Genomic DNA, 12,671 nt, shown 5'->3' with positions numbered 1-12,671 from the left:
AATCAGCCCTCTCTCAAAATTGTAGGACCACTGAGTCGATACGATCACCTCTGGAAAAAAAATTAACAAATAAACACGCATACGGGATTTGTTCTCTGGCAAAACATACAAAATTCTACATTTTTGTAGATAGGAGTTTGAAAATTGTACAGTAAGGTTCTCTGATACCCTGAATCTAATGGTAATCTGGATACAATCTGATGGTCGTTAAGATTAAATGACTTTTAGGTGGTGTTTCCCCCAATTTTCTAAAAAAGGAAAATTTTCTCAGGCTCTTAACTTTTGATGAGTAAGACTAAACTTGATGAAAATTATATATTTAAAATCAGCATGAAAGTGCGATTCTTGTGGTGTAACTCTTGGTATCAAAATTCTGTTTTTTTAGAGTTTTGGCAACTATTGAGCCGGGTCGCTCCTTACTACAGTTCGTTACCACGAATTGTTTGAAATTACCTCTCCTGGTAAGTTCCCTTTATGTTTGAAATAAAATGAAAAAAAGAAGTTTTTTAACTGAAAGTAAGGAGCGACATTAACGAACAGAAATTATTCCGTATATCAAAGGGTCTTGAGCATCATCAACGCCTTGCTCTTTGCGCTAAAGTTTGACTCTTTTTCTCAATTTTACTTTTTAAAACAGTAAAAAACACTTTAGCGTAAGAAGCGGGGCGTTGAGGAGGGAAAAATCCTTTTAATATACAGAGTAATTTCTTTTTGTTTTAAGTTTTAATGTCGCTGCTTACTTTCAGTTAGAAAACTTTTTTTTTATTTTATTTCTGAACGTTTTTGAATTAATACATATTTTTTCTGTTTTTCGGTTTGGCATCCTGGCATCTCCAATGAACTCTAGGACAGAATAGAGGCAGTTCAAAAAACGTCTCTAAGAATTATTTTCAAACAGGGTAAAGGGCCTTACATTTCCCTTCTTCGGAGAACAAATCTAGTCACCCTTAAGGAAATGAGAGTACAAATTTTCTTGTTTTTTGCCAACAATACCGTGCACAACCCTTGTACTACTTCCCTTTTCCCTAGTGAACATTTACCCACCCGCCACGTCAGGGGTGGATCCAGGATTTTTTTTGGGGGGGGACTTGTGGACAAAGAAATACCAGCAATTTAAAGGAAAGGGGCAACAATTTCTAAGTCGTAGGTAGGTAGCGGACAAAGACTTGGACATGAACTAATTTAATATAAAATCTGAGGAGTTCTGTTGAAATTAAAGTCGATTAGAAATATTGATACAAAAAAAGTAAGTTTATAAGATCCACCTCGCCATAAAAACAAATTAAAAGGTTGTTCACCCTCTACAAAAAAAAATAATATATTTTGTCTTTTCTGCATAATTTGTAGCATTTGCACTTCTGGCGACTATTGCGAGTTAGTTAAACTTTGTATTGTCAAAAAAAAAATTGGTATCATACATTTTTGAAACTAATTGTTGAGTAAACATTAAATAATAGTTCGTTTTATGGTGTAGCAGGAAAAATAGAACAAAGAAATAGAAATATAATGCTTTTTAATGCTACTATTAGCAGCGGATTTAGTCAGAATTTTAAATCTCCCCTCCTTGTTATTACGAATGAAGATTTTTGCCTCCCAGTTGGCATTTGCGGTAGTATGGACATTTTCCCTTGATAAACCTAAATTTAATTAAATACTTTTTGGGTTCATGTGTCTTTAATAAAACCTAAGAGAGACTGCAAAAAGTAACTGAAACCTTGTTTCAAACTTGTTTGCAAAAAGAAACAGCCTTAATAATTAAAAACTCGACTATTAAAAACCAAATACAAAAAAAATCGTCCCAAACCGAACCAGAGCAAGTGGTTCCAACCATGAATCTACTACTATGTCAGGGGGAGGGCGCCCCCCTGCATCCTCCTCTGCCCCACGTCCTATTTCAACAAAATCTCCCTTCTTACCCCAATAAGAGTTTCCACTGAAAGATATAGAAGAACGTTCATCCTTCACATACTTGAAATTTTACATTAGTAACGATCCCCTCTTCTCACTCCACTTTTAACTTGTAGTTTGAGTGCTTATTTTGCAATTGCAAACTTTACAATTCTTGCTAGGTAAACTAAATTGTCATTTTCTTCAATTTTTTCCCCTGTTTTAATTTAAGACTTTTTTATCGTTTGACTTTTTTACTGATTGTAATTTTATGAGTTTAAACTGGTTTGATATTTGTTACTGATTGACATTCACCATCTTTTTAATTTTTTTATTGACAATACAGTGTGAATTTAGCCCTTTTGGGCTTGTGATAGCCATTTTGTAGAAATAAATCTTGTCTTGTCTAAACCGTAGTTTGAAAATAATGTGATAGATAACCCGTGAAAAATGACAAGAGAAGAGTCAGAACTTGAATGACGAAAGAGGAGATGTGAGTACGAAGATGAGATTGTTAAAGAAATAGCGAAACAACTGCCGGTTGTTCTATATAAGCTCTAAATTAAATAGTGAAATTAAACCAACCTAAACAGATACTGTCGGAGCGTTCTGTTGTTTTGGGATGAAAATATCTTTGAAAGTTATCGAACATTCTTTCTCTATAGTAGAAAAGAGAATTATCAAACATTACTAAGGTACAAGTTGTATTAATTGTAACCCAGAATAATTCCCCATCCTAATAATTTTGATAGCAGTAAATCAATGACCTAAAATGAGAGACAAAGAAAAACTTACATGTGGCGAATCACAAGCTTTTCATAATTCTCAAAAAGGTAAGGTAGATCCACAATCCAGCGTGACCCTTTCAGTAGGTCTGATCCCAAATTTCTTCCAGAAGTGCTAACTTTCATTTCAAAAGGGGAATTTGTTCCAATTTTTTTTGGAACTTGATTCTTCGTGAACCGAAGTAACCGTTTAGCCTTCTAACAAATATTTTGATAAACAAATGTTTGGTCTGCCTCTAGCACGGTAATTTAATTTCAACTTTTCACGATGGGCCCGCACATTTGGCAAATTGAGCCCTCACTTATTTCTTTTTTTTGTCCATGTTACTGTCGTCAATAACAAGAACTATGTAAGAATTTTATTGGGGTTGTGACCATTTTTATGGGGGTTTATTTACTAAGGGGTTGAATTGTTTCTTGGAAAGGTCTTGGACTTGAGACTGGTCATTGACTACTTTGGTATGGGTGATTTTTATTGGGGTTTAATTACTAAGGGGTTGAATTGTTTCTTTGAAAGGCCTTTGACTTGAGACTGGTCATTGACTGCTTTGGTAGTTCTACAGCAAGACTCGAGTCTTGCTATAACAAATTTAAATACCCTGGGGACATTTTGTTTCGTTCAAATTAGTTATTAATTAGCTTGTTATATATATCTTTAATTCTTATTTCAGTACGAAGATTATGCAAAATTTTACTTATACTACAATACATTAATTTGTCCTGAATTTATTTTAATGGTACAATAATAACCAAAACGATAAGTCGTTCTTTTTAAAATAAGACCTTTGCTTCTTATTCGGCCCTTGTGCTGTGTTTAGTTTATCCCTAGGATTAGACGCAGCTTATCCTTAGCTATTCTTCTTGTAATTATTTATACAATACAATTTTCTTATATATTTATTAACCGGCATTTTGGTGTCTGCACCCTACTTATTCTCTAGACTCTGTTTAAGCAGGTTACAACTAACTAATGCTTTACTGAATCGCTCCTGAACAATCCGAGTGGTTAGTCCCTTTGTGTAATTTATGCATTCTCACACGCTTCGATTACAGCTGAATCTAATCTTCTGAGGGGAATTTTTAACTTCGGAACACAAATATGTAAAGTATTTGAAGGGACTGCAGCCAGGACGTATATATTATATAAATAAGTGTCTAATTATAGAAATAAGTTTCTAGTTGTTGAATAGAAAATTTTTTGCTCTATTTTTTGATACCCCACAACGACAATGTCAAGCCATAGCAATCTAGAATGCAAACCCGAAACAGGTTTTATAATTATTTTGGAATTATAAAAAAATATTGTCGGCTTTAAGATTTAATCATAATATTCATCAGATTTTTTTATTTCTATTGACATAAAAACCGCCGAAATCACTAACTCAGGAACGTCAGGCAAACTCCAAATGTTTGACATGGGAGGTATAGGAAGATTTCTTGAGAGTCCGTCCTGCCTTAACGTAATTAACAACTTGACAACTATAGAAGTGTCTTTTAAATTTTGTATGAACTTATGGTATTTTAAAAGTAATTTGTAATTTAAATATTTGAGAATAAATATCCCTCAGAGGAAATCCATATAAAATTTTTCTGTGTACCTTGAACTACTCGGGATAACTAGGGTAGAAGTAAGCAACGAATTTCCAAGGTGAAACTCTAGATTAGAATTGAGAGAAAGGGGAAAGGTGCTAAAGTTTGGGGTCCTCCATTCTCTGAGACCACCATCAAGACAGCGACCCGAGTTTAAGGTGACCGCTCAAGAGAATGCCCTGTCAGACGACGAATAATTTGGCGTATATTCAATTAGCAAAAGATCGCAAACCAGAGGGGATGGTTGAAGGTTTGCGCAAGGGGATCCTCCGAGGCAACATTCACATCCAAGCCTTGAAATAAATTTGTTGTGAACAAAGGTCCCGAATTAGTGGTAAAAAAAGAAGGTTAAGGTAATTTTTCCTTAATAGAAAAGGAATAGAAAAGTTTATACTAATTGTACAATTCACGAATGAAAGATCTTCATCGGTGGATTGAGTGAGCATTGATGGGAAAGTTTGCTGCAAAATGACAATGAATCTTAGTTAACATTCGTGGACTCCAAGTGGCCCAAAGACAGCAATGGCTTATGGTTCATTATATTATGAAGATGAGAGTAATACAGTTAAGTAAATTCATCGCTCTCACAAAGACAGACGAAGCTTAAATGAGGGTCAAACTTGACTAAAGCTCTAACATATTCTAATGCTGGAAAGAGTCCAGCTTATGACCTGCGGGATCTTGAGTGGTGTCCGATCAATTTGCATTGCTGTCAGCCTGCTTAATATAATTTTTGCAGACACAAACGTTTCTAGCGATGGTACAGGAGCCTTGGACTGTCAAAGGAAGGATCATAAGGGCGGTTATGGAAGCCAAATTCTTTGCTAGCAATGTGATAAGTACCACTCGCAGAGCTCTTATTTACCATCTGCAATCTGCAAAATCTAGAAAATATGTGGTGGTTCTTATGGTGAAACTTCTGATTGGCTATGAACGTTTCGTATTCAGCTCAGTGTACGTACCACAAAATGAAAAGCCACAACCAAAGAAGGTAATAGCGCTCAGGGTGAAGCTTGGGTTTTGACTTTGGATATCTTCGGGCAGCTGCAGAAAAAATTCAATTGTTTTCATGAAAGCAAAGATGAAAAAGAAAAAAATGAACTTTGTCATTAGTCAGTTTTTCTTCAAAACGCGCTTTTAATTTTTAGTCACTTGAGGAAGCTGGGACGGAGAGCATAAATCAGGGGAAGATTGCAAACACCAGGTTAAGTATTTTTAGCCATGGAGGTTACAACGGCACGCTTTCCGCTGCTTGTTATGATTTCCAGCCTTTCTAATCCTGAAATGGCACCAATAATTGCCAATTTTGGTTCCATATGACACTTCAGTATAGAGTTATTACGATAAATTTATAAAAAGTACAAAATACTAGCAGTAGCTTTCGGTAGCCTGCTAGCCCTGGTGGACAAAAACAAGCATCTTTAAGTTCTCTTTATGTTCACTCTATTTCTGTCTAGCATTGTCCTATTAGTTCCTTGATGGTTGTATGAGCCATCATATTTTCAGTAAGGGTATCTTAACTTTATCTTTTGGTGCTGTCACTGCTATACTATCTTCTTCAAGAATCATTGGGATTTTGACAGGGTTTTCTAACCTGTATATATTTTGAAATCTCACCACATGGTTTTGTATTTATTCTTGCACATTACGTTTTTTTTTGTTCAAATGTTTTTTGTTCAAAGCAAACATTTTTCTTCCGAAAAAAACATACGATTGTACTGCTTCTACAAATACCATTTCCTGGAAAAATTGTTACTAAATCTGGTTGCTCATTATCATTAAATTATTCAAGATTTCCATGTGTTAGTGTATATACTAGAAAATAAGTGAATTTGTCTAGAAAAAAGTCTGGAAGCTCTTTACCAAAGCTAGGTACTTCTCTTTTCCTGGATTCTAGCTTTAATCTAGTATCCAGTGCCCGAGTGTTAGCTAGAAAAAAATATATAACTAATGAGTATTGCTGAGAGGACATAGCATTAGTTTTAGACATTTAACTACATATTTTTATCAAAGAGAGTTTGCAAAGGTTAACTGGCTACAATAAACTGCCTTCTCTTCTCCAACTTTTGTCTTTCTATAGTTTTCTACATTATGCATCCATTATCCACTTCAGTGTTGATTACAAAAGATTCTTCTCTTTTTTTGCAGTGAATTAATTTTCAAATGGTGCAGCTTGATGTAGAAGGTTTACTTTCCTTAAGCCCTAATGTTTTGAAGGCAAATTTAGGCGCAAAAGATTCTGAAATAGTGTGTGGATTTTGCTTCAAGACTGAGTCTCATGTGCATAGTGTCTATGGTACCATTCTTTTCAATCCCAGTGAATGTTGTGTAGAACTGCAATGTCAAGACAATAGAACTCCTAAGCTCTGTGATGTTAAATGTTCTGAAGAAACCAATGATTGTAGCAACGGAGTTGCGACGGTTGACGACAGTGATAGAGATTCCCTATACTTCTTTCAATCAGATATTGGTGAAGTTGTTGAATGTGAAGTAAAATCTAGTGAGATAGACGCATCAATGCCTGCTATAAGTTCAAACTTTTATGAAGCAGATCACGAAGCTGTAAACTATATTTCCATTGAAAAACGAATCATAGAAGACGTGGATATGATAAACGACCCGTCAAAAAAAATTCATGAGCCAAAAAAATTGGACTTCTCTCACGGTCAAAAGTGCCCAGATTTTCTTGAGAAGGAGTTGCAATCAAAGAATGTTATTAGAACGCATGTGAATAAAAAAACTCAGAGTGAGCACATTTGCAAAGTTTGTTCTTGTTCCTTCAGTACTAAGCCTGCATTAAGATTACATCGAGCTTCCATTCATGGTCTTGATGTCGAGCGCATTGTGTGTGAAGTTTGTGGAAACATTTCTCCAACAATTGTCCACCATAGGTATCATATGCGATCGAAGCACAGTGAACAGTCTTCCATTTGTCAACATTGTGGGAAGGCATTCTCGCATAAGCAGACTTTGAACAAACATATCAGATATCATTTAAACATTCCTACTGAACCAATGACTGTGTGTGAAATATGTGGAGTTAAAATTCGGAAATCCCTTATGAACGACCATACAAGAAGACATACCGATAAACAAAATGCTAATCAGTGCCAAGAATGTGGTCTTGTATTTTCAAGTCATAAGAAGTTGCAAAACCACAGGAATACACATAGATTTGTTGTGATGTTCAAGAAAAACGAAAATGGGAACACCTAATTGTAATGTGACTTAATTTCAGTTAAAATTGCTTCATTTCTTGAGAGAAGAAGAGGAGGAAAAGAGACCTAATTAACAACTTGAATATAATATAGTAATTGAGTAAACTTGATGTTATGTAAATACATGTTGTACTATTGAAGTGCTTTTCAAGTTCTCTGTCCTTATAAAATTTTCCCGTGTACCTAGGAATACCCCTCTCCTGTTTCTTTTCATGACATTTAAAAAATTGTATATGATATCTATGCGGTTCAAGGCAAAATCAGTGTGTCCATAAAACTAAATAACGAAATTAAAAAAAAAAAAGATATTGACAGGTTTGATTTGATGCTACTGTCGTCTTGTGGAAGGAATATGCATAATTATTAAAATTTTAGTTAAACTTACGCACGAGTTAACAAGAACTGTTCTTGTGTAGGAAGCAACACTATTGATTACACTATTCTTACAAGATAAATAATGAATTTTTTATGTTTATTATAGTTGTCAACTTGTCATTGCTTTGATTATTTAGCCTATGCTGCATTTTAGAAAACAATGGAGAAAGGAAGATTCAGAAATTAGGTTTATTATCAGTTTTTCATAGCTTGTTTTCTATATAGTTTGTTAATTACATTAGTTAATTAATGAATATTGTAATGATCAATTATTTAATTGATATTACCTAGTTAAATAGTAACTAATGAATTATAATTAGTTTTAAAAATAGTCTGTCAAATTTTAGAAATGAATGGGAAACGAAATTCCGCAAAGGCGCATTATGAAAGGTAAAAATGAAAATATATTATTTCCTATAATCTATAGGTGGTATAATTTTTACCTTTTATACTTACCTTATTATGCCTTTGTTTAGGTCAATTATTTCAGTAATAGTTTAAAATTAATATGAAGGGCGGAAATTGGTCCCAAAATTTTCTTGTTATTGAATTAATTGTTTGTTATATAATATGAAAATTACTATTGACAAAATTTTTGAATTTTTGTAAATGTTTCTGTGAATTTTGTAAACATTGTTCTGTACTGTAAGCGATCTGAGATTGCACGTATGATTCTACGTGCGAGATCGTACAAACATGGAAAAACTGAGCAGTAAAAGTGATTGGAACAAGGAAAAGTTTTCCAATGATATGTACAAAATTTTCACTTAAAAGCCCTGATAACTTGCATTTGTGCAAGCCAGATCTCTATGACAAGTGTATTTTTTTGCCAAGTATCTTCCTCTTTCGTGTTAGTTTTACCCTATACAAAGTTTTACTTGTGCTAGGTAAAAACTGATGATTCTAGACAAAAACTACCAAATCGCGAACTTTTCCATGCTAAACAATAGATTTGCTTTTCACTTTCAAAAATGCTTGCTCATTTCTGCCATACGACATCAATCTGTACCATAGGAAAACTAGGAAAATCCTAGCCCCAAAATCGATTGGTTTACCCATGTTACCTTATTTTTGAGGGCTATCCCATGCACCTGAATGGACAAAGCTTACTAGAATGGAAACTAGTGCTAGTGTTGATGAAGAAATTGTCCAATGTTATCTAGCATTTGACATTTTTTTTCCTATTTTGGTACACCCTAAATTTATTACATGCTTGTCGCTTCGGGTCCTTCGAAGTATAGGGGAAAGTAATGAAAACAGAATATTGTACCTAGGTCACTCCCCAGCTTAAAAATCAACTAGCCTACTTTGTAGAGACCTGATTTTGACTTAACAGAAGTCTTGAAAACAATAAATACAGATTATCTAGCCTATTACTTACACAAAATTTCAGCTTTAATCGTGTATAATTACGAATTAATTTTATCAACTATCCAATTTTCTTTAAAATTTTCTACCTTTTAAGGTAATTTCCAGACGGTACGTTACATGTTCTAATTCTCAAACTTTCAAACATTTGAAAACAAAACTGTAGAAAAAAAGATACTTTACAATGTAGAGTGAGTTACAGATAAGATTTAAAATACTTGGATAATTGCCAAACGGTTTTGAAGGACTATTGTCAAGATCTGAAAAAAGAACTTCATTTACTAGGAAATAAAAAAGAAATATTATACAAATAGTTAAAACTCAAAAAAGAAAAAAACAACATGCAACAAGTTCACGAACAAAAATCAGCACGCAACAAGCTCCAAGAACAAAATCAGTTTTATGAGGAGAAAAACCAATCTACAAGTTTAACGAAGAAAAATCAACATGCAACAAATTCAAAAGCAAGAATAAGCACTCGACAAGTTACACGAACAAAAATCATTGCGCAACAATTTCATGAGCAAAATCACATTAACTAGGAGAGAAAATCATTCATAAATGTTTCACGAAGAAAAAAATCAACGTAAGACAAGTATCACGAACAAAAATCAGCACGCAACAAGTTCAATAAAAAAATTTTTCAAGAGAAGAAAAATTAATCTACAAGTTACATAAAGAGAAAAATAAACTTGCAACAAGTTTCACTAACAAAAATCGGTGTAAAAAAAAGTTCCACAAACAAAAATCAGCATGTAACTAGTTCCACGAACAAAATCAGTTTCACGAGGAGAAAAACCAATATACAAGTTGCACGAAGAATAATTCCATGAAAAAAACTGTTCAGCGAGGAGAATTTAAAACAAAAAAATCAGCACTCATCAAGTTTCACAAGCAAAAAAATCAGCGCACAGCAAGTTCCATGAAAAAATCTGTTTCACAAAAAGGAAAATCAATGTACAACTTTCATGAAGTGGAAAAACTACATGCAACAAGTTTCACGAACGAAAATCAGCACAAAACAAAGTCCATGAACAAAAGCAATTTCTCGAGGTGAAAAACCAATGTACAAGTTTCACGAAAAAAAATCACCATGCTTGCAGTTTCAAAGACATAAATCAGCACTCAAGAAGTTCTACGAATAAAAATCAGCACACGACAAGCTCCATGAACGAAATCAGTTTTCTGAGGAGAAAATCCAGTGCACAAGATTCATGAAGATAAAATTCAACATGTTTCAAGAGCAAGAATATGCTCTCAAGAAGTTTCACGAACAAAACTAGCACGAAACAAGTTCCAGCAGCAAAATCAGATATCCGAGGAGGAAAACCAGTGTTCAAGTTTCATGAAGATAAAATTCAATCTGCAACAAGTTTTAAAAGCAAAAATCAGCACACAAGAAGCTCCAAGACAAAAACCAGCTCGCAACAAGTTCCCTGAACAAAATACATTTCATGAGGATAAAAATCAATATACAGACTCCATGAAGAAAAAATTTCAGCTTGCAACAAGTTTCATAAACAAAAACAAGCACACAAAAAGTTACACGAACAAAAATCAGCACGCAACAAGTTCCATGAACAAAATCAGTTTCACGAGGAAAAATTCAAGGTAAAAGTTTCAGGAAGGGATAAATTGATATGCAACAAGTCTCACGAACGAAAATGAGCATGTAACAAGTTTCACGAACAAAAAACCGATTGCAAGAGGTTCCATGAGCAAAATAATTTCCACGATCAGCACACATCAAGTTTCACGAACGAAAATCACCACGCAAAGAGTTCCACGAAAAAAACAGATTGCAACAGGTTCCATGTACGAAATCAGTTTCACTAGGACAAAAATCTTTATACAAGTTTCACGAAGTGAAAAATAAACATACAACAAGTTTAAAAAGCACAAAAAAACATCACGCAGCAAGTTCAAAGAACAAAATCAGAACTCAAAAAGTTCCACGAACAAAAAATCTATGTGCGTCAAGTTTAATGAGCAAAATCAGTTTAACGAGGAGAAAAATTAAGGTACAAGTTTCACGAAGAGAAAAACTAACATGGAACGAAATTCACGAATAAGAAATCTGCACACAATAAGTTCTATGAACGAAATCAGTTTCTCGAGGAGAAAAATCCATGTAGAAGTTTCACGAAGAGAAAAATTAACATAGAACGAGTATCATGAATAAAAAATCTGCACGCAACAAATTCCATGAACAAGATCAGTTGGGCAAAGATAAAAAAAAACAATGATTAAGTTTCACAAAGAGAAAAATCAATGTGCAATAAGTTTTAGGAACACAAATGAGCACTCAACAAATTCCACTAACAAGAATGAGCACGCAACAGGTTTCATGAACAAAATCTGTTTCATGAGGAGAAAAATCAACGTTCTTTCACGAAGAGAAAAAAACACTTGCAACAAAGTTCACAAACAACAATCATCATCCAACGAATTTCAGAAGAAAAACCAATGTTCAAGTTTCACGAAGAGAAGAACCAACATGTTACAAGTTTCGTGAACAAAAATCAGCACTCGCCAAGTTCCACGAACTGAAAGGAGCGCGCAGCAAGTTCTATGAAAAATTCGACTTCACGGGGAGAAAATCAATATTCTCCATACAGAACTTAATGAGCCTAATAGAGTTGTAATCCGTGCCAAAGATGAGGACAATATTCTCGAAATGTCGAAAACCTTGGTAAACGCCGCGAAGCAAAAAGTGAACATTCCTAAATTCGTGATATTCAGCCCCTGTGAAGTTCCCGCAATAGGCGATGCCGTTAGTGCCACAGCTATTTTTAAAATAAACGAAATGTCTAGGAAGTTGGACGGTGCTCTAGCAACGCTAACCCACCCTCAAATGAGCCTGCCTAAGCCCTCTCAACAATCCTTAAATTGTACACCCCCCTCAAAGCCGTCATACGCTGTTATGGTGAAAAACCCACCAACTGACCTTAAAGGCCCAAACGAACGCAAGGTTTTCTTGGACTCCATATGCCAGAACTCTGTGGAAGACGTTATGGAATTAAAGCGCACTAAAAACGAGTGGAAACTTGTCGTTCGAACTAAGACAGCAGCCACGAAAATAGTTGAAACTATGAAAACATCAAGCCCAAGTCTAAATGCCTCATTAAAAGAATCTGCTTATATCGGCGTGGTCAAGCGCGTGCCGGAGGATATCGATCACTCGAAGCTCGAAGAATTAATACCAAAATGTACGAAGGTAACCCAGTGTGGAAAGTCGAGAACATATAAAGTATATTTTCAGACGCGGAGTGATCTTGAAGTTATCCTTGAAAACTCGGTTAGAATTGGCTATGAACGATTACAAGCCCAAGAATTTGTCTTCCTTCCACGCCGTTGTTTCAACTGCCACAGGATAGGCCATCTAGCTTCCAACTGTGAAAATCCATCAACATGTCCAAAATGTGCCTTGCATGAGCACATTTCCACG

At 34.6% G+C, this 12,671-nt stretch overlaps 1 protein-coding gene across 1 annotated transcript; it reads left to right on the top strand.

Annotated features, from left to right (window-relative positions):
- The first annotated feature begins 530 nt into the window (after positions 1 to 530).
- LOC136031113 (zinc finger protein 718-like) lies at positions 531 to 7,620 on the top strand. Its single transcript, XM_065710425.1, has 2 exons — positions 531 to 899; positions 6,411 to 7,620. The coding sequence occupies exon 2, from the start codon at positions 6,426 to 6,428 to the stop codon at positions 7,476 to 7,478; it is 1,053 nt and encodes a 350-aa protein (XP_065566497.1). The 5' UTR covers positions 531 to 899; positions 6,411 to 6,425; the 3' UTR covers positions 7,479 to 7,620.
- Positions 7,621 to 12,671: the final 5,051 nt, after the last annotated feature.

Source organism: Artemia franciscana, chromosome 9, assembly GCF_032884065.1.
Source record: "Artemia franciscana chromosome 9, ASM3288406v1, whole genome shotgun sequence".
Classification (NCBI taxonomy): Eukaryota; Metazoa; Arthropoda; class Branchiopoda; order Anostraca; family Artemiidae; genus Artemia; species Artemia franciscana.
This window is presented reverse-complemented; position numbering and strand designations above follow the sequence as displayed.